We start from the raw sequence: 18,704 nt of genomic DNA, 5'->3' as shown, positions 1-18,704 counted from the left end.
TGTGACTATAAAGTATACAGTAATCTACCAGTAAATCTTGATCTGGTTACAGGGAAGGCACCAAGCCGTGTGCAAAGTACAAAAAAAGTGTGACACTGTGCGGTACACAGTAAATGACCCATCTAGTGTGCCATTACTCTAAAATGTATTCTGCAGTAAATCTAAATGATAAAATGGTGGGTGGGCAATTGTCCTTAAATTTAACCATAAACCTACAAAGTATTCCAAATAAGCAGTTGCTAATATAGTATAGTATGCTTTACATTAATTAAAAATATTTTTAATAATGGACCTGTTTTCAATCTGAGAATGAATGTTCTGCCATCTCTCTGCAAGCTGGTCTGCCTTTTCCTTGTGCCAGTCAAAGTCTAGATCTCGCTCCTTGTGAACTTTTAACATTTGATCGCTGATATTTTTGGCTTTTTGCAGCTCATCTTCTAACGCGTGAAAAACCTCCCGTTGTTCATCAACCTCGGACCGCCACAGCTATAAAAAAAACATTCTTTATTGTTTTGTTTTCCAGTATAAAGTATTGTTGCTACTGTTATGTTCACTTTGTGACTCCAGCAGCAGAAAACAGGGACAACTGAGAAATAATTAGCTAAATGCTTGCAGAACAAACCTGAGAAAGGTCTATGATGGAAATTATGTTATTAATATCATAAGATCTTTACCTTTAAGGTAGTCTCAAGTTTGTCAATTCCATTTCTGTCAGCAGTAACTGCATCTTCTTCACACAGTCTGGTCTCATAGAGCTTCACAATAGTTTCTGCTCCTTGTGTGTTCTTCAGCACCAAATTGATGGTCTTTAATCTGTGTAAGCAAAAAGCACCTTACAAAACTTTTATGTTGCATAATGGGTTTCATAAATCTTTGCTAAACATTGAATGCTTGTCCATTAAGTCCTTCTGTACGGTACTTAGTTAAAGCCTCCATACCGAAAAACTGTTTTCTCATGTCCCTTATCTGCTAAAAAATCAGCAAATGGATTATCACTTTTAGATTCATGTTTGTAACTCAACTCTGAGGGGGTTATTTATCAAGGTCCGAATTTATCTCAATATCGGTTGCTACAAACTTCGATCTAATCCGCTCTGGTTTTTAATGCTTATTTATTATAACATTTTCCCGAAAATTACCTTTGCGGGAAAAGCTCAAATTTTCAATATTTTTTCCCGAAAACTCTAAATTTTTTTGAGTTTTCACCCGAAAGCTCCGAAAACATCGTGAAATTGTGCGAAACCCCCGACACAACCAAAAATCGATGGGACTGTTCCCATTGACTTTCATGCAACCTCGACAGGTTTGAGATGCCGTGTTTTTATATTCAGGCTTTTTAGCCCTCGGGGTTTAATGAATTCTGAAAATTTTGTGATTTTTTTTTATGCCTATTATAACACAAAAAAATCAAAAAAAATTCGGATTTCGGGGAATTTCGGGTATTTGGATCTTAGTAAATATGAATTTTAACAGTTAACATTAATGACTGTGCAGAGGGCTTTGTAACAAACTCTGGAAATTTAAATAATTGTAAATGAATGTCAACCAGCCAATACCATTGGTTCTTGTTATAAATCTGGAAAAGGAAATAATCTTGAACCTACTTTTCCAGGTAAATGGAAGACATGGAGTACACTTGGTTCATATTCTGGATAACAATATTCAGCTCAGTGCGTAGCGTCTCTATAGAGGGTGAGGTAGCAGCTTGACTGAAGAATTCTTCACATTTCTCAGATATTGTTGATAAATCAGCTTTAAGGTGATCTAATTCCTTCTTTAATTTCTAGATGTAAAAAACAAGCAATGTCATTATTATGTCTTTTACTAACCATATAAGAGAGAGAACTTCATTTAACAGAGGTTTCATCCAGCACATAATCATAACAATGAAAACCTAACGCTATTATACAAATAGAAACTACTGTATATCTGGCACTATAGCTAAAACATTTCCTTCAACCTATTATTTATTAAAATTCAAACTAGGGAATCCTGAAGGGTTCCAGGCAATTAATTTTATAATAGTTACAATAACTTTCCTGAATGTAAGGCAGTGTTTAACAAACTGACACATACATATAAAAGCAGATCAAAGTAACAGTTCATCAGATTGTGTTCCAGTGTTTTGACAGTTCAATATCATTCTGTTCTATGGGGTATTAGAGCTCAGAAGCAGCACTGTATTGATAACCTTAATAAAATTAATCTAAAACAATTTAAATCGGGGGGATTAATAATTTGGAATAGATCTTTTCAACACCTGATCGACTTGAAAAGTATTTTTACATTGCACAGGACAGTAAGTCTACTTATCTATTTAGGCCTTTATAGTTCACGCTATAAACATAATTTCAACCTGTGCTCCAGCTAACTAAAGGCAGGCACACTGGGTATCAGTGAGTTGAGTCCTACCTTTCCTTCTTTGTAAAAAGATAAAGTCAAATATAAAACTCACCTCCTGCTCAGCAATCCTTAACACACTTTCATGAAGATCATCCCTGTCTAATGGTGTTCTGATCTGTCTGATAAGTCGGTCTTCACAATTTTCCATCCTTAGGCGGAAATTTCGGATCTCAGATACATACAAATTATAAATAGATTCTTCCTGTTCCTCTGTTAAATACAAAAATCGACTTTCAGTTGCTGTGTCATTTATTTTCCTTAAATATGTCCTCACTCTTAGTGCCCCCATTATTATCAAAGTGAGATAAATCACAAAGTTTAAGTTCCACAGTACAAAGCAAATAAGGCCATGTTACCACAAATGTACTGATTATATGCAAAGCTGCAGAAACAACCACGAATTACACATATCTTTCCTAGTTAAACAATATAACTGATGAAGGTAACCCTTTTACAGAAAGTATGTTAATTATGTAAAACATTGAACTTTTAAATAGATGTGGTAGCCTAGGCTAGAAGCATTTATTTAGATTCTCCAGTTCAATCCACATTAATAATACCCTACGTCTATTCAATATCAGCAAAAAGCTGCTCAAGAGAGAACAAAAGCTCCTCAATGCACCATGTTTTAGTACCTATTTGTACATTGTACTTTGTATTTGTAAATTAAACTGCAACATTGTCAATAAATACATAGCTATTATGAAATTATTGTTGGGCATGCATATAAAATTAAATAGAAAAGCATGTAAACCACCAACAATGAAAACTTCTAACCTCTTTCTGCAGACTGTAGAAGCTCTTCGTAGTATAATTTGCAAACATTGACTTCTCTTTCAAGTTGTGTAATGTCGGACACAGAAAAAATCTTGGATTCCTGACTGTCTTCTAAGAATTCATCAAAGTGGGACTTCAGATTGCTCAACACTTGTTGATGCTCACCTGGCAACAAGGTTTTGATCTGAAAACAAGGAAACCAACATTAAAATTCTGGTTCAAGTAGCAGTTCACCAGAACATTTTAAGGAATGTAATGGTATATTCTAAAGCAGATAACAAACAAAGGGAGATGTTTTGGTAAAGGTGTGCTAAAACATTGAGTTGTACATAAAAATGCCTAGCAGCACATATTGCTGCAAAAGCATGTACACAGCATATTATAGGCAAAAAGAGCAACTACACAAAGCAGCATATGGTATGGATAATAAAATAATTACAGTACAGCCATGCAGTACGAGTTATATGTTTTATGTTGAGAAAACAACAACACAGTATAGCATGTGTGTACTATATAAGAAAAATATCGGCAGCACATTCATGAAATATACTTTATACACCCACATCGAGATGATACACAATCCGTGCATGTAAGTAAAACAATATTCGTAAAGCAATCTGCAGTAATTCAGACTTATTATAACAGAGGGAGACGTTCCCTGTACATACTGTGGAGACTTTGCTGGACCGGATGCCTTCAATCTCATTCATAAGGTAATGCCAGGATACAGTGCTTTTCATGTTTATATGAGATTCATGCCATAGAGTCAGGACGCTTTGATACATTTGCTCAATCCTGCAATAAACAATAAAAGATGTTTTTAGAAAACTCATGAACCACCTATATTGGAACCAACGTAATAAACCTCCATAAATGCATTGAAAGTTAAAATTCCTTAGTTGAATAGGAACTTGAGAATTTGGTTTGTAGAACAAGCTTCTGAATGATATGAATGAGTTTAACGACAGTAAAGAGCATTGCATACTTGCTTTAAATATGTATATATTCACTGAAAACACAAAATGTTTAAAACACACAACTAATATTTAAATTGCTATGTTAAAAAGTGTGCTTGATAAAGGCTGGTAGGCTCCTCAGAACTGATGTTTCTCTAGCAATGAATTAAATATTTCACTCTCTCACTTCCAAAACCTCCAATGGGCATACAATTAGAAAGACTTTATAGGACAGATTTATGTAATGTTTATTTTTTGGGTCATAACAATGCTTTCATATTCAAATTTTTTTTTCAATAATTGACCATTTTAATCAGAGCACAAAATGTTTCCCCCATGCTTTGGGGCAACCCTGAGCACTAACAAGAATTTTGATTGACCGCATTGGAACAAACTGACACATGAAGGGGCATATTTATCAAGGTTGGAATTTCGAATTTGAATTCAAAAAGACCAACCGAAATCAAGTTGCCGTTTTTTTGTTTTTTTTTTGGCCAATTGGTGCCTTTTGAATCGAATAGGTCCGAATTTAAATCGTACGAATCGGATTAATAGCGTATTCGATCGAATTCTATTCAAAGTCCACCAATTGACTCCAAATAGGTTCTAGGAGTTGAAGTACACAAAAATAGCTCGAAATTCGAATTTTATGAATTCGAAAATTCACCTCGACCTGATAAATCTGCCCCAAAGTGTGTGAATCAGTTAAAACATGTTTGTGACTGTCAGGAATATCGACAGTCAGGAAAATGTTAATAAATATTGAACACTGGGGATTTCTCTGCATTCCCCATCTCAATATTATAAATCTGCCCCTATTTTTGAAAACAGTGTGCATGCTACAATCTCTGCCAGAAAAACTGTTTTCAAAAATGTATTCAAGGTATTTGTATATTTCTGTTTGGATCCCCTCTACCAAAAATTGTTTTTGATTCCAGTGCTCCCACACACATTGGAGCTATGATTTAGCAATACTACTAGATAATAAACATCTGTACCTGTTTGCTGAATCCACTGCCTCTTTATTTGGGGGTGGCACTGTGAAGCACACAGAAGGCACCATGGCTTCATTACCAGTGGGGCTGATTACTTTCCATTTAGCACGGTGTGAGTTGCTTGCTAATATACATTCATCATCTTTGTAAATAGTGATCTAAGTAAGATGAGAAAAAAAAACATTAAACCCCCCCCCAAAAAGCATTTTCAAAACACTAACTACATTCCTGTGACTACCATTAGATGTATCTTATGTACTATTTAAAGAATCAGTAACACACTTAGAGGGTTAATTATTAAAGTCCGAATCCAGAAAAATTTACGTTTTTTTATTATTATTATGAAATCTGATTTTTTTGTGGAAAAAAACCTCTAATTATTTCAAAACTTATTATACCTCGAGGATGGAAAAGTCAGAATCTGAAATTCCGGCATATCAGACCTGCCAAGGTTGTATATAAGTTATTGAAAGAGGTCCCTATCCTAGTTGGAAGTTTATGTGGTCTGCACTGGAACTAGATAGAAAATCTGAAAATTTCAGGCAAAAATCTGGAAAATTCTGGCTTTGTGAGGAAAAGGCCTGAAAAGATCATACAATTTGGGAAAAAACTCAGAAAGTCTCACAATTCCGGTTTTCGCTTGATTTTATCAAGTTTTTCCCCGATTCGATTAAATCATGCTTTTTTAAAAATAAATAAGGTCAAATCATGGATTTTAGTTTGTACTTTTTTATTTTAAAAAAATCTGATAAATTTGGATTTTAATAAAAAACCCACTAACTGTCTTTTATTTCAAGAAAAACATTCCATGATCAATCAGATCTGCATATTTATAGCTAGACGCACAGAATGTTGTCTATACTTCAGAAGACCTAAAACTGCTTAGTGTATTTATACTTCAGAAGACCTAAAACTGCTTAGTGAAATTATAGATCTGTCAGAATGTGATATAGGATATACTTTGTATGGTAAATTATTGAATGAATTATGACTATGGCACACACAATTTGTATTATCACTACTGAGTTTTGGATATCAAAACAGATGGAATCACACCAAGTTGCTGCCCTCTGCAGATGAGTACACATGAAACTATGCAACTAAGTGGTTGATCAAAAAATCTTAATGAATAAACACAGATATAAAAAAGCAGAATATACAGAAAATGTAAGTAAAATGTGCCCAAAATCATATTGAAGGCTCTGACCTCAATTTGCTTGTAATCACAGATAGCTCGGATTTGTATGGATGCTTTAAGTGGGTTGTCTGGATTCCGTGGTTTCAGCTGAATAATTGCCTTTGCTCTTCCAACAAGACTGGCGACTGTGCTCTTGTACTGTAAAAGCTGCTCCTTTTCCTCCTGAATAGTTAAGAATAAATTAATTTAAGGCTCAATAAAGTTTCCAGCATTCTCAATGCCTGCATAATTCGCAAGCCATTTTTAAATGAAGATAAATATTAATAAGGCTTATATTACCATTGACTCCTGGAGCAAATCTTCCACTTTGTGCAGACTGGTCGATTTATCACAGCTGTATTTTCTTAGTATTGCATCCTTTAAACTCTTCAGATATTCAGCTGCATTTTTGGCATCATTAAAATACTATAAGGTAATGATTAGAATTAGCACAGATCAATTACCATTGCATAGAAATATTGAAAGAACTGTAAGCAAAATGAGCATCTTTATAATATTAATAAAATTAATTTTGTGTGTGATATAAATACCTCAAAGTAGGCAGAGTTCTGCCGTATGTGTTGTTCCACACAGTGACAAAGCTGCAGGATCCAATTCCACTGAGTTTGCATAGCAGCTCTATAAGACTTAGATAAGAGGAAAACATGGTCAAAGAGATGAAAGACAAAACCAAAAATCCTATTACATTTATGTGCTGTGCAACTAAACATGAAGATGACAGTAGACTGCAGGCATCTAGGATAAAAAGTGTAGATGTGTAAAAACGTGACTGTGTTTTGCAGTGTATTGCATTTTCCACTGGAGCGCACTGTAAAGTCTACTATTAATTATTCTTCAGTATATCTTGGCCATTACCTCACAGGTAAGTAAACCCCTACTCTTATACACTAGATAATGGTCTAACTTAAAATATACTTTTGTCACTAGTGCACTGCAAAAAAATGGATTCAGGTAATCTTGACTAAAACACATAACCTGCTGGTCAGGCATAACACATAACCTGCAATGGTGTCAAGGTATTTATATGTCAACAAAACTTAGGTTTATTAAGGGGTTATTTTTATTGTGTACACCATAAAGGAGAAGGAAAGGTTAAAACTAAGTAAGCCTTATCAGAAAGGTCCATCTAAATATACCAGTAAACCCCCAAAGTAATGTTGCTCTGAGTCCCCTGTCAAAAGAAATACTGCATTTCTTCCCTTCTATTGTGTACACATGGGCTTCTGTATTAGACTTCCTGCCTTCAGTTTAAACCTCATTGCCCTGGACAAGAGCATGCTCAGTTTGCTCCTCTCCTCCCACCCCTCCCTTCGCTACTGTAATCTGAGCCCAGAGCAGGGAGAGACTCAGGCAGGAAGTGATGTCACACCACATTAATACTGCAGCTCCTATTCTAAACAAACAGAGAGTTTCTAGAGCTTTTTACTCATGTATGGTAAAACATTCTACAGAATAAATATAGCATTCTAGCTTGCACTATTGCAGCTAAACTATTGGCAATAAAATGCCTCCGTAGCTTTCCTTCTCCTATAAGCTATTTAGGAAAATGGTACATATAAAATTGTATTACTAGCTGTTGGTACATGCACATGTGCTTTAAAACTGCTGATTGGCAATTTATAAAACTGAAATTTGCTTGACTCTTTGTATTCCTCTGATATGCAAAGCAGTGCCAAGGATATGTAAAGAATTACTTAGTATCCCAATGTAACAAATGGTTCTGATGGATTGGGGTACTTTACCAATTTAACAAAGGCTTCTGATGGACTAGGCACTAGGCTAATCTGCAGACACCTACGAGTTAGATTCACAAGCAGGAAGCAAGAAATAAAATTACTTAACTGACCCCAGATTTAGAGCAGATAAAGTTATTATTCAGCTATCATTATACAGCTTTTTGAAATGCAAATACAACTTCCTAGAACCAGAACGCTGGTGCTCACAGCTAGTACTTGGGTGATAATACAAACTATAACAATAATACATGGCCATTAAATTCTAGGTCCCTGACTCCGTAAGCCTAGTGAGCCTAGTGAGCAAGTGGGCAATTTCTAACTATACACAGCAAATGCATCACTGGCCAATCACAGGCTAGAATAGTTATCAATGCAGCTATGAAACCATTATGGTTGGGGACCTCTAGCACTTGCAATGGCACTGCTTATAATTAGTAGCTCTACAAATAAGTAAACATAATCTGTATTTTACAGATGTGAAATTACATATTTCTCTGCAGTTTCTGACATCCAAATAGAAGTTATATTCTAATATAGCTCAGAATAAACATTTTCTTAACTAAAAAGTAAATTAAAAAACAAGTTCATGTATGTGTGTTCATTCCCATAATATGAAAATTGCAAGCTAAAATATTGCAGGTGGGTGGTAAATGATAACCAAGGCATATCGGAGGTAAAATCAAGTGTAAAAGAGTTCAAATAATTACTTCAATTGTGGATCTTGCAGGATGGTTTTGAAGAAGCATCTGCTCAGCGATGTCCTGTACTGATTTGATGATTTCTTCTTTCTGGTCGAGTTCTCTCATTAATTCCTTCACATACAGAGATATACATTTATAATGTGCAGTAATGTATTTTTTAAACTATTTCAGTCATCTCTAGGACAAAGACCTTACCCCATGATAGTCCTTTTTGGCTTGTATATTCTGATTTCTTTCGCTCCAGTCATAAGCTACTTCCTCCTCTTCCTTCTCGTTAAGCCAAATGAGCTCCCTTGTGGCTCGGGACACAAAACTGTGAAGCATGTCTAAATGTTTTTGCCGGTTTCTTGACGAATTCTTTAAGCAGTTTAAGAAAAAAAGGATAACATTTAAATGAGTTGATAATGCCAGTTGTTTACTCTAAATAGACAGTGTTCTTACCAAAAGTTTGGAGTACTGACTCTCAAGTTTATATAACGATTCAGCAAAATTGGCCTTATAAATTCCTGTTATTTGAAGCTGTAATGAAAGAGAAAAAAAAACAGATCTATAATTTGCAATATATTAAAACACACATTAATGTGAAAACATATCAAAAACTACATTAATAATAACAGAAAGTGTTAAGATATAGTAGCAATTTACCACAATCTGAAGCACCATATACCAGGAATAGGAGAAGTGCAAGAGCACCAGGGGGCGTAACTTTAGTGTTCAGAGGGCAGCTCAAAATGTGGTGCAAAGATTATTTTTGCTGAATGTCGCTGCTTACAGGTTAAAGGGGAACTATCATAAAAATTAAAATGTACTATAACCTTCAGCATACTGAAATAAAAAACTTTCTAAATACATACAATTGTTTGTACTGGAATCAGTTATATGAGTGAGCTCTAATACATCTGCTAGGAAAGGAAGCCTCCCCTATAAGATATATTGGACCTAACTATCAATGAATATCTGATGCCCAACTCCTGCAAGAAGACAGAATGAACAGAAACAGATACTGAGAGGGATAGTGAATATAAACTTGATTATTTCAGAAAAGATGCAAAATATTTAATTGATTGTATTTAGAAAGTTTCAGTATGATGAAGCTTGTATTAAATTTAAATTTTTTCATGATAGTTCCCCTTTAAGGTTACTCTGTTTCTTTACACTTGACTACAATATGTGTGCTGTGGCTATATCTATGGATAACCTTTAGGTCCACCTCAGCAAAGGAAAACAATATGGCAAGACATTTGCATTTAGATATTCTACATGTCTAATTTTAAATAAGAAACATAATGTCTTGAAATGCTGTATTTTATATATTGAACCTAATGTACCATCCCAGACGTTTAGTAGTATTACAACAGTAATGATCTATGCCTTCAAATTTGTCCACAACCGCTCTCCATTTTTGACCTTGCTATGCCATCTTTTGCATGCCAGCGGCACTGTACATGCTCAGCATGCTCTGGGATGCTGTTGAGAAGCTAAGGGGCAGATTTATCAAAACGTTAGCTTATAGCTCACTGCAAAACAAGGCATTAACTTTCTATTTATTCCAATCAGATTTTTAGAATGAATATTCTTCATTAGGCTTTTATTGCATAGCAATTCTTAATTGCGCATTGTGCACTGTGCTTGAAGGTGGAGTAAATTTTTAGAGCAAATGTAATAACTTTTTCGTAAGAGGTTTCATTACATATTATATACATACTGCTCACTATCATAAACTTTACAATTCGTAATCGATATCCTACTGTCGCATGAGAGGCAAAGAGTTTGCAAAACATTCACAAATACAAAATTATTTGCAATGTGAACTTTTATTCACATTGCTAACAATTTTTTCATTGACCTATATTACATTCCCCCTTTAGAATGTCCTTTATACTAAAAATTAATTTTTACTCAATAAAGATACATTTTCCCTTTATTTGGTATTTGCCTTAGGATTTTCCAAGGTTTATTGACAATAGATAATCCCCAGTTGTAATAATCATATTCAGAAAGATGTTTTTTGTAAATAAAATCACAACAAATAAACTCTCAGTAAAAGAGAACAAAATGTGGCAGTCGTATCAGGAGTCAACAGGAGTAGTTGATGATCTTGATGACAGAAAAAAGTGTCTATTTTTATTAAAGTGTTCTATACATAAATCTGTAATATGCCCTGGGCAATATATACTTAAAGTATAATTATATTTTATAATGCACTAATGTTAGTCTTCATAAATTCCAAGCAAGCAGAGACATAACAAATATTACTTAAAGCTAAAGACTATCTGGGAAACATTAGAACATCATGGTCTCAGAAAAGCACTTAGTACTTTGTTCGAAAAAATTGCCTCCCTCATATAACCAGTGCATCAGGGAAAAGGTAAATAGTGTTGGGTAGATGAATCAGTGCCAATAACGGTTACATATATTTGCATAGACAAGCATAGAGTGTGAGCCAAAAATTAATGGGCGGGAATAGCAGACCCTATGCTTTTGCTGCAAACACTGAAAGACAAATGTAACAATAATATGCAAGCTCCCCCCAATGCTAATTTTCTGGTTCACTGGTGCAGGCACTAAGTGGAAAATATATGTTTAGAAGGAAAAAGAGCTTGACTCCAGGTATTAATTCCAATATTATTGTTGGTGGGATACTTCATAAGTTTATTCAGCATTGGTCAGAACAGATTTAAGTCTAAGATGACAAGCATCCTTAATGGGTTTTTTTTTAAAGCATTGCTTTCAGAGGTGGTTGTGGAATCTTTTGTTATTATAACGATACAATAAGGGGCACTGAAAATAACTCAATAACTCACAACAGAGAAAAAGCAGGCAGCATATAACAAAATAATTTATGACAATGTATTACAGTTTCTGCTATACCTCACTCATTTTTGCTTCCTTAAGACTGGACTCAAATTCTTCTACGGCATTATGGAAATGTTTGTGGGTTTCTAAATGTCCTTCAATGCTGGACAGGTCTGAGCCCCACTCTGCTCGATCAAGTTGCACCTGTCAGAGAACAGCAACATAGTCAGAATATACTCTCACATCATAAATTACAAAGTATTTATAACTAAGTGTTCTACAACAAAAGAAAACAAAGCACAATTTTCTAAAAGTGCAACAAGAAAACATTTTGATACATGTTTTGTTGTAACTTATTCCTCTCTAAAAGACCACTTTTATTGAGAATGAGAACATCTTCCCACAGTACAGCTACAACCAAATAAATCTAAACATTAAATGGCTTATCATACCCCAGCATTAAACTTAATTTAAAAAGATTTTCATGACTTTTCCATTGAAATGAATACTGTACCATGTTGTGCTGTGTGATGCCAAAAGAAAGTTGGCTTTATCTAAATACCGTAAGTGCATGATACCAAACATAAAATATCCTAATAATAAACATTTCCTTCTAACACAGCCAATGAGCTTACCTGCATTTCTTCGATCCATGATAAAAGGTCTTGAACAAATTTTGAGTTCACTACTTCTTCAGGTAAATTCTGATCAGCAAGAGATGACTTCTGTAAGGGTTTCTTGATCTGTATGTGTTTTAGTGACTGTAATGCATTTGTATTCATTCCTGTTGCATAGTTCTGGATCAATCCCGAGTTATAGTTGGGTGAAAATGGTGGTGTCATAGCAGCAGTTAAGTGAGAATTAAAGCCATGGGACATACCCGGTGTGAGACTGGTTGGTGTCAGAGAAGGGGTCATACTGTGAGACATAGTTGAGTTCATTACAGGGTTTAAATTCTGTGAAAATCCTGAGCTGAGACTTTGTGATATTCCTGATATCATAAGTTTTGTCTGATCATTTGTAAACATACGTCCTTTGCTGTAGAGTGAAGTGAATTCATTTCTTAAGGCCAATAGCTCATCTCTCAATGAGGCAACCCTGCACATAAATCATAACAATATATTAACACAGTATTTCCCATCATACACTACTTGTGTACATTAAATATAACAAGTTATTGTATATTGAATAAGGGAGACTGAAGCCATTTGAGATCACAACTAAATATATTGGCTCTAAGACTTTTATGAGGGATACGGTCAGTTTTCCTATTTCTATCAGACTTTCTCCCACTAAGACTCTAGCTGGCGCAGTTTAAAATAACACAAAGAACGTGAAGGAAAGATGAAATGGAAATTGTCCTAGAATTGTTTTGTGTGTAACATCATATTAAAAGACTGTAAGGTGAAAATCCCCTATTAAAAGGTGTTTGGTGGTGGTGCACATAACACATGCAGGTATGCAAGTTTAAAAAAAAAGCATTTGCTTGGGATCTATTATACCTAATGCGTGTGACCAGTGGTTTTCAGTATAGTGGATCTTTCCGTAATGAGAATTAACATAACTTACTAATACTGTACTTCACTTAAATTACTAAAAACATTTAAAACATTAACAAACCAATAGGGTTGTTTTGAAATTAACACAGATTTAAGGTATTTTAATCCAATATACTGTTTTATTATTATGCAGCAATTGTAAAATCAGCAATCAAAAATTACAAAACACCACTAAGGAAAATGGCATTCTTATATTTTGGAACTTTCTAGATAATGGATCCCATACCTGTACTGTAGGCATGAAATTAATTCAAGCTTCCATATTCCTTGTAGCGAAGTGAAGTAGTATGTGTAAAAAAAAGTTGTACAAGTGTCTAGTAGTAAGGTGGTACTGTACCTCTGCACCAACTGATCAGCTTGATAATATTTTCCATCCACAAGACTTTGGACATCAACAAGCTGCTGCCGCAGAAGGTTCTCGCATTCAATCAGGTACCCGGTAATCTCAGCTTCATTCTGTAACTGGATCCCAGATTCCATGCGTTTGGCATCCTTAAAATACATTTGTACTTGTTAGTTCTCTGTCCTCTACAGCTACCACTGAAATTGAAGTGAACATTAACAAAAAGCTATATATGTATGTATGAACTTTAGGAAAGCAAGGACTATTATAATCAAATATTTTGGAAGATTATTAGTATGCACATATCTATAACTAGCACTTTTTCAAGTTCACATTTAAAAAAATAAGAGAGGTTGCTCAACATAAATTGTAAAAACGTACAGCCTGGAGAGCACTGCGTGCCAGGATTAGTTTGTCTTCACATCCCAAGCTATCCCTCTGCACTCGGTTTGCTAATTGTTGCAGCATTTCCAGCCTGAAAAAAAAACAACAGAACTCAAAGGTCTGATCTAAAATTTCCAATATCCAAAGTACCACATAATGTAGATTTCCCAAATCCAGTGCAACTAAGCAACTAAAAACAACAGTAAGAAATGTGCAGATACATTTTTGACACGACTACCGAATATAGCCTCAGTTCAGAGAAAACCTGCAAAACTGGATGTTTTTAACAAAACCAGCAAAGTCTAAAAAAAAAAGGGGGAATTCAGAAAAGCAGTGTTAAATCAATGAGACCTACCTTGGTCTCCCTGACTGTTCACTGCCAAAACTTATATAAGAATTAATCATTGTTGGACCATTCTTAACAGACACAAAGTTCTCATTGGAGTCGATGCTGTTGCGGTTGCTGCTCGTGAGTAAAGAGTCGCTACTGTAGTAGCCATAACAGGTGCTGTTCATTTTTATAGCACTGACCCTTATTCACCCATACAATTGACAGTATGATAAAAGATAAAATAAAAAAAAAATAGAATGTACAGCTTCCAGGAACGAAAGAATATCCCTACTGGCTAAGAGTACCACTAGCGTCCTTTCTTAAATAGGCTCCAACATGTATATTCAGAACCTAGCAAATGATATATTCAGAATGCTCTTCAAAGGATTTAGCCTGGAGCCTTATATACCAGTTCAAGTTTGCCTTCCCTCTCCTGCTTTAATACAGTACATGTTTAAACTTATCAGCTTCATTTGGGCGTCTGTGGGAAATGATTATGCCAAATATTTCAATTATTCCCAATTAGTCTGTTCAAAAACAAAACTCTTACACCCAACTTGTTTACACACTGAATCTACTATAGTAACCCAAAAGATCCAAAATACATTTTTTCTCAAACAAGCTACTCACAGTAAATATTTGCAAATAACAGCAGCTGACAGCTTTATGAAAACATTAATATCTCAAAGTTCATTACCAGATTTACACTGTACACTGAACAGAGAAAGCACTAACTCTGAACATAGTCCTACATTGTTCATTTATATCATTACTGAGTGCACTATTTATTCTCTGTTTGAGAGGGGCAAATAAAAGCAGCACACTAAATAATGTTTCATGTGCGCCATTCATAAACACATCATGCCTTAGGCTTGTGATACACAGGCAGTTCGGGAGATTTAGTCGCCTGGCAACTTCGGGCGACTTCGGAAAGCGAATCGCCGCGTGTGCTTTAGCGCAGGCGACTTTTCATTATAGCGGACAGGCAGTTCGGGGAGATTGTTGCCCAGAAAAAGAGGTGATTAGTCGCCCGGCGACTAAATCTCCCCGAATCTACCTGTGTGACACAACCCTTACAGTTGAGATTCTAGCTGTTTTTATAAAAGTCAGACCACACTGGTTAGAGATCTTATCTGAAAATCCTTGTTTACACAATTGCAGTAATTTATGCACAGCCAATGGATTAAATTAGGGCAAGGGCACACCGAGCAGATCATATGTTATTTTTCGCTTGCATTCATGTCCAAAACGTAGAAGAAGTATTTTGATTTGGATGGAGGAAAATGAATGATCAACTCCGTGTGCCCCTGCCTTACAGTGCAGCCAGGACGCCAGCATGAATGCGGTACGGGACCTGTTATTCAGAATGCTTGGGGCTTTCCAGATAAGGGGTATTTCTGTTATTTGGAGCACAAGATCTTAAGTCTGCCAAAAAAATCATTTAAAGATTAATTAAACCAAATGCAATTGTTTTGCCTCCCATAAAGCTTTATATATTAGCTGGGATTGAGAACAAGGTACTGTTTTATTATTACAGATAAAAAGGAAATCCTTTTTTTTTTTAAATGTGAATTATTTAAACTGTAGTCTATGCGAGATGACCTTGCCATAATTCAGAGCTTTCTGGATAATGGGTTTCCGGATAACGGATCCCATACCAGTATTAGCAGATTAAATTTTAGTCTGCCACACCAAGTGGAAATCAACACTATCAACATGTTATCAATTAAATCATGCTATGACTGCATACTATATAACACTAAGGGGGTTATTTACTAAAATCCGTACTTATCTCATATTTATTAAAAAAAAACACAAACCCAACTCCCATGCCCAATTTTATCTTATTTATTAAAAAAACTGATTTAATCTATTCACAGAAAAAAATCAATAAAAACGAGCAAAAACCCGAATTGCTCAAATTTTTTGGGCTTTTTTTTCCCAAACTGCTCAAATTTTTTTTGCCAAAAAAACCTAGAAAAAGTTGGATTTTCAGACTAAATCCACCACAGACCACGAAAAATTCAAATTTAGATAGGTGGCTCTCCCATTGACCTCGACAGGTCTGAGATGGCGGATTTTGGGTTTCTGGCTTTCTGCCACATCGGGGTATAATAAAACTAAAATTTTTCGAGATATTAACATTCGGATTTTAATAAATAACCCCTAAGTGAATGGCAACATTTCATCTTCCCGATATATATTATTTTCAGAAAGTGAAAAAAGCATAGAATTCTGTGGTTGAAAACTTTCTCAGAGACATGGGATATGGGAAATACCTGGTATTAAAAGTGGCCATAGACTCAAAGATCCGCTCGTTTGGCGACATCGCCAAACGAGCGGATCTTTCCCCGATATGCCACTAATGGCATGGCTATATCGGGGGTAATTCGAACGTTCGGCCGTATGGCCGAACGATCAAATTACGATGTTTTAAGGGGCTCCGACGGATCGGTCGGTTAAAAATCCAACCTTCCCGATCGATATTGTGGCCAGATATCGATCGGGAAGACCCGTCGGAAGCCCCCATACACGGGCAGATAAGCTGTCAAATCGGTCCAAACGACCAATATCGGCAGCTTTATCTGCCCGTTTTTGGCCATCTTAAGGAAGGGACTTTCAATAACTGAATTGTGTTCTTTTTCCACTATTTTGAATTCGGCTGAACCCCCGAATCCTTCACGAAAGATTCGGCCGAATACTGAACAAAATCCTAATTTGCATATGCAAATTAGAGGTGGGAAGGGGAAAAACATTTTTTACTTCCTTGTTTTGTGACAAGAAGTCATGCAATTTCCCTCCCCGCACAGGTATGGGATCGATTATCCTGAAGCCTGTTATTCAGAAAGCCCCAAATTACGGGAAGGCCATCTCCCATAGGGGCAAATTCACTAAACGACGGAGCGCCTAACGCTAGCGTTAATTCACCAGCGTATTGCATTTTCGTTTATTCGCCGATTCACTAACGGACACTGGCGTAAATTCGCTAGTGTTACTTCGCACCCTTACGCCTGGCAAATTTGCGCAACAGACGTAACTACGCAAATTCACTAAGGTGTGGATTTTTCTGAACGCTACCTTTTATGCCAGGCTTCCTTTGCCACCTCAGACCAGGCGAAGTGCAATAGAGTAGATAAGGGTTGCTTCAAAAAAAGTTAAAAAATGTTCTAAGTCCCAAAAAACGCTGGCGTTTTTTAATTTTTTATGGGTGATAGGCTGAAAAAGATCGAAAAAATTTTAGGGGCTACCCTCCTTCCCCCCTACATTTCCTAACTCATGGCAACTTAACTATACAGTGGGCACATGTGTAGGGCAAAATAAAAATTTAAATTGCTGTTTTGAAGGTTTCCCAGGCTTGTGTAGTGCTGCTACATATACCTCCATTGTAACTTGAATTTGGCGCCGTATGCAAATTAAGCATCGCTAGCGTAACTTCGCTTTGCTTGGCGAATTAACGCTAGCGCAACTTCGCAACCTTACACTTCCCCAGAGCACAACTTCGGATTTTAGTGAATTTGGGTAGCACCGGCGAAAATATGCCTGGCGAAGTGTGGTGAAGCGGACGCTGGCGCAACTACGAAGCTTAGTGAATTTGCCCCATAGACTCCATTTTAACTCTAATTTTAAAAATGATTTTATTTTATTCTGTGATAATAAAACATTACCTTGTACGTGATCCCAACTAAGATACAGTTAACCCTTATTGTAGACAAGGATTATTGTTTTAAATTAAAGTTTAGATCATTTATTAGTAGACTTAAGGTATGGAGATCCAAATTATAAAATTACCCCTTATCTGGAAAACCCCAGGTCCCAATCATTTTGGAAAACAGGTGCCATACCTGTAATATGTAATTAGTGTTTTATCAAAAGGCCCATTTGCTTTGCCCTACAATAACATTTTCCCTGTTAACCTGCCTTTTAAAATAAATCACATTGCAACTGACAGAGCCTTCTTTTTCTTCATAAGAAATATATAGCCAGTGTCAATGTCCAAATATCTAAGGATTTATAGGGTGCTACAGATTTCTGAATTTTCATACCTTTCGATTTCAGGCCTTATTGCCTTTTCTCTTTCAAACATGGCAATAATTAGTTTTCCCCACTCTTTTTCTATATCATTCGGATGATATCCCTGGTCCAGCTTGATTCGCCCAAACTGAATCCATGGCTGGAATAAAATAAGAAGGTTATCTGCAAAGTGTTCTTGCACTGCATGGATACTTACTTTATTAAAGCAATGAGATACTTGCCTCAAGAAAAGTGTAAAGGTGCTTGATTTTAGACTTTTCAGTCTCCCGAGGTGGAATTTCTTTTTCTTTGAACTGTAAATATTGTTGATAAAGTGCCTACAAACACATGAAAAGATGTTATATCTAGGGATGCACCGATTCAGCCTTTTTCAGCAGGATTCGGCCGAATCCTTCTGCATGGCTGAACCGAATCTGAATCCTAATTTGCATTTGCAAATTAGGATTCGGATTTGGTTTTGCTAGAATCTTTCGTGAAGGATTCGGTGGTTCGG

At 35.8% G+C, this 18,704-nt stretch overlaps 1 protein-coding gene across 18 annotated transcripts in view; it reads right to left on the bottom strand.

Moving 5' to 3' along the window:
• Positions 1 to 18,704, bottom strand: part of dst.L (dystonin L homeolog) — a 296,950-nt gene that overhangs the window by 131,375 nt on the left and 146,871 nt on the right. For 15 of the 18 annotated variants that reach the window (XM_018263477.2, XM_018263472.2, XM_018263474.2 and 12 more), the window contains 19 exons: positions 18,433 to 18,528; positions 18,223 to 18,350; positions 13,846 to 13,939; positions 13,459 to 13,613; positions 12,198 to 12,660; positions 11,638 to 11,766; positions 9,208 to 9,285; positions 8,962 to 9,123; positions 8,773 to 8,877; positions 6,860 to 6,955; positions 6,609 to 6,734; positions 6,339 to 6,491; positions 5,135 to 5,289; positions 3,849 to 3,975; positions 3,181 to 3,364; positions 2,456 to 2,613; positions 1,605 to 1,783; positions 675 to 813; positions 293 to 486 (listed from right to left, as the gene is read on the bottom strand). In XM_018263477.2, the coding sequence (XP_018118966.1) occupies positions 293 to 486; positions 675 to 813; positions 1,605 to 1,783; positions 2,456 to 2,613; positions 3,181 to 3,364; positions 3,849 to 3,975; positions 5,135 to 5,289; positions 6,339 to 6,491; positions 6,609 to 6,734; positions 6,860 to 6,955; positions 8,773 to 8,877; positions 8,962 to 9,123; positions 9,208 to 9,285; positions 11,638 to 11,766; positions 12,198 to 12,660; positions 13,459 to 13,613; positions 13,846 to 13,939; positions 18,223 to 18,350; positions 18,433 to 18,528 (2,921 nt within the window). Of the gene's footprint in view, positions 1 to 292; positions 487 to 674; positions 814 to 1,604; positions 1,784 to 2,455; positions 2,614 to 3,180; positions 3,365 to 3,848; positions 3,976 to 5,134; positions 5,290 to 6,338; positions 6,492 to 6,608; positions 6,735 to 6,859; positions 6,956 to 8,772; positions 8,878 to 8,961; positions 9,124 to 9,207; positions 9,286 to 11,637; positions 11,767 to 12,197; positions 12,661 to 13,458; positions 13,614 to 13,845; positions 13,940 to 14,203; positions 14,823 to 18,222; positions 18,351 to 18,432; positions 18,529 to 18,704 lie in introns of those variants that run through there. The other 3 variants (XM_041563179.1, XM_018263488.2, XM_018263496.2) reach the window with 3 other exon arrangements.

Source organism: Xenopus laevis, chromosome 5L, assembly GCF_017654675.1.
Source record: "Xenopus laevis strain J_2021 chromosome 5L, Xenopus_laevis_v10.1, whole genome shotgun sequence".
Classification (NCBI taxonomy): domain Eukaryota; kingdom Metazoa; phylum Chordata; class Amphibia; order Anura; family Pipidae; genus Xenopus; species Xenopus laevis.
Note: the sequence above shows the minus strand (reverse complement) of the source record. Positions and strands in the feature narration are given on the sequence as shown.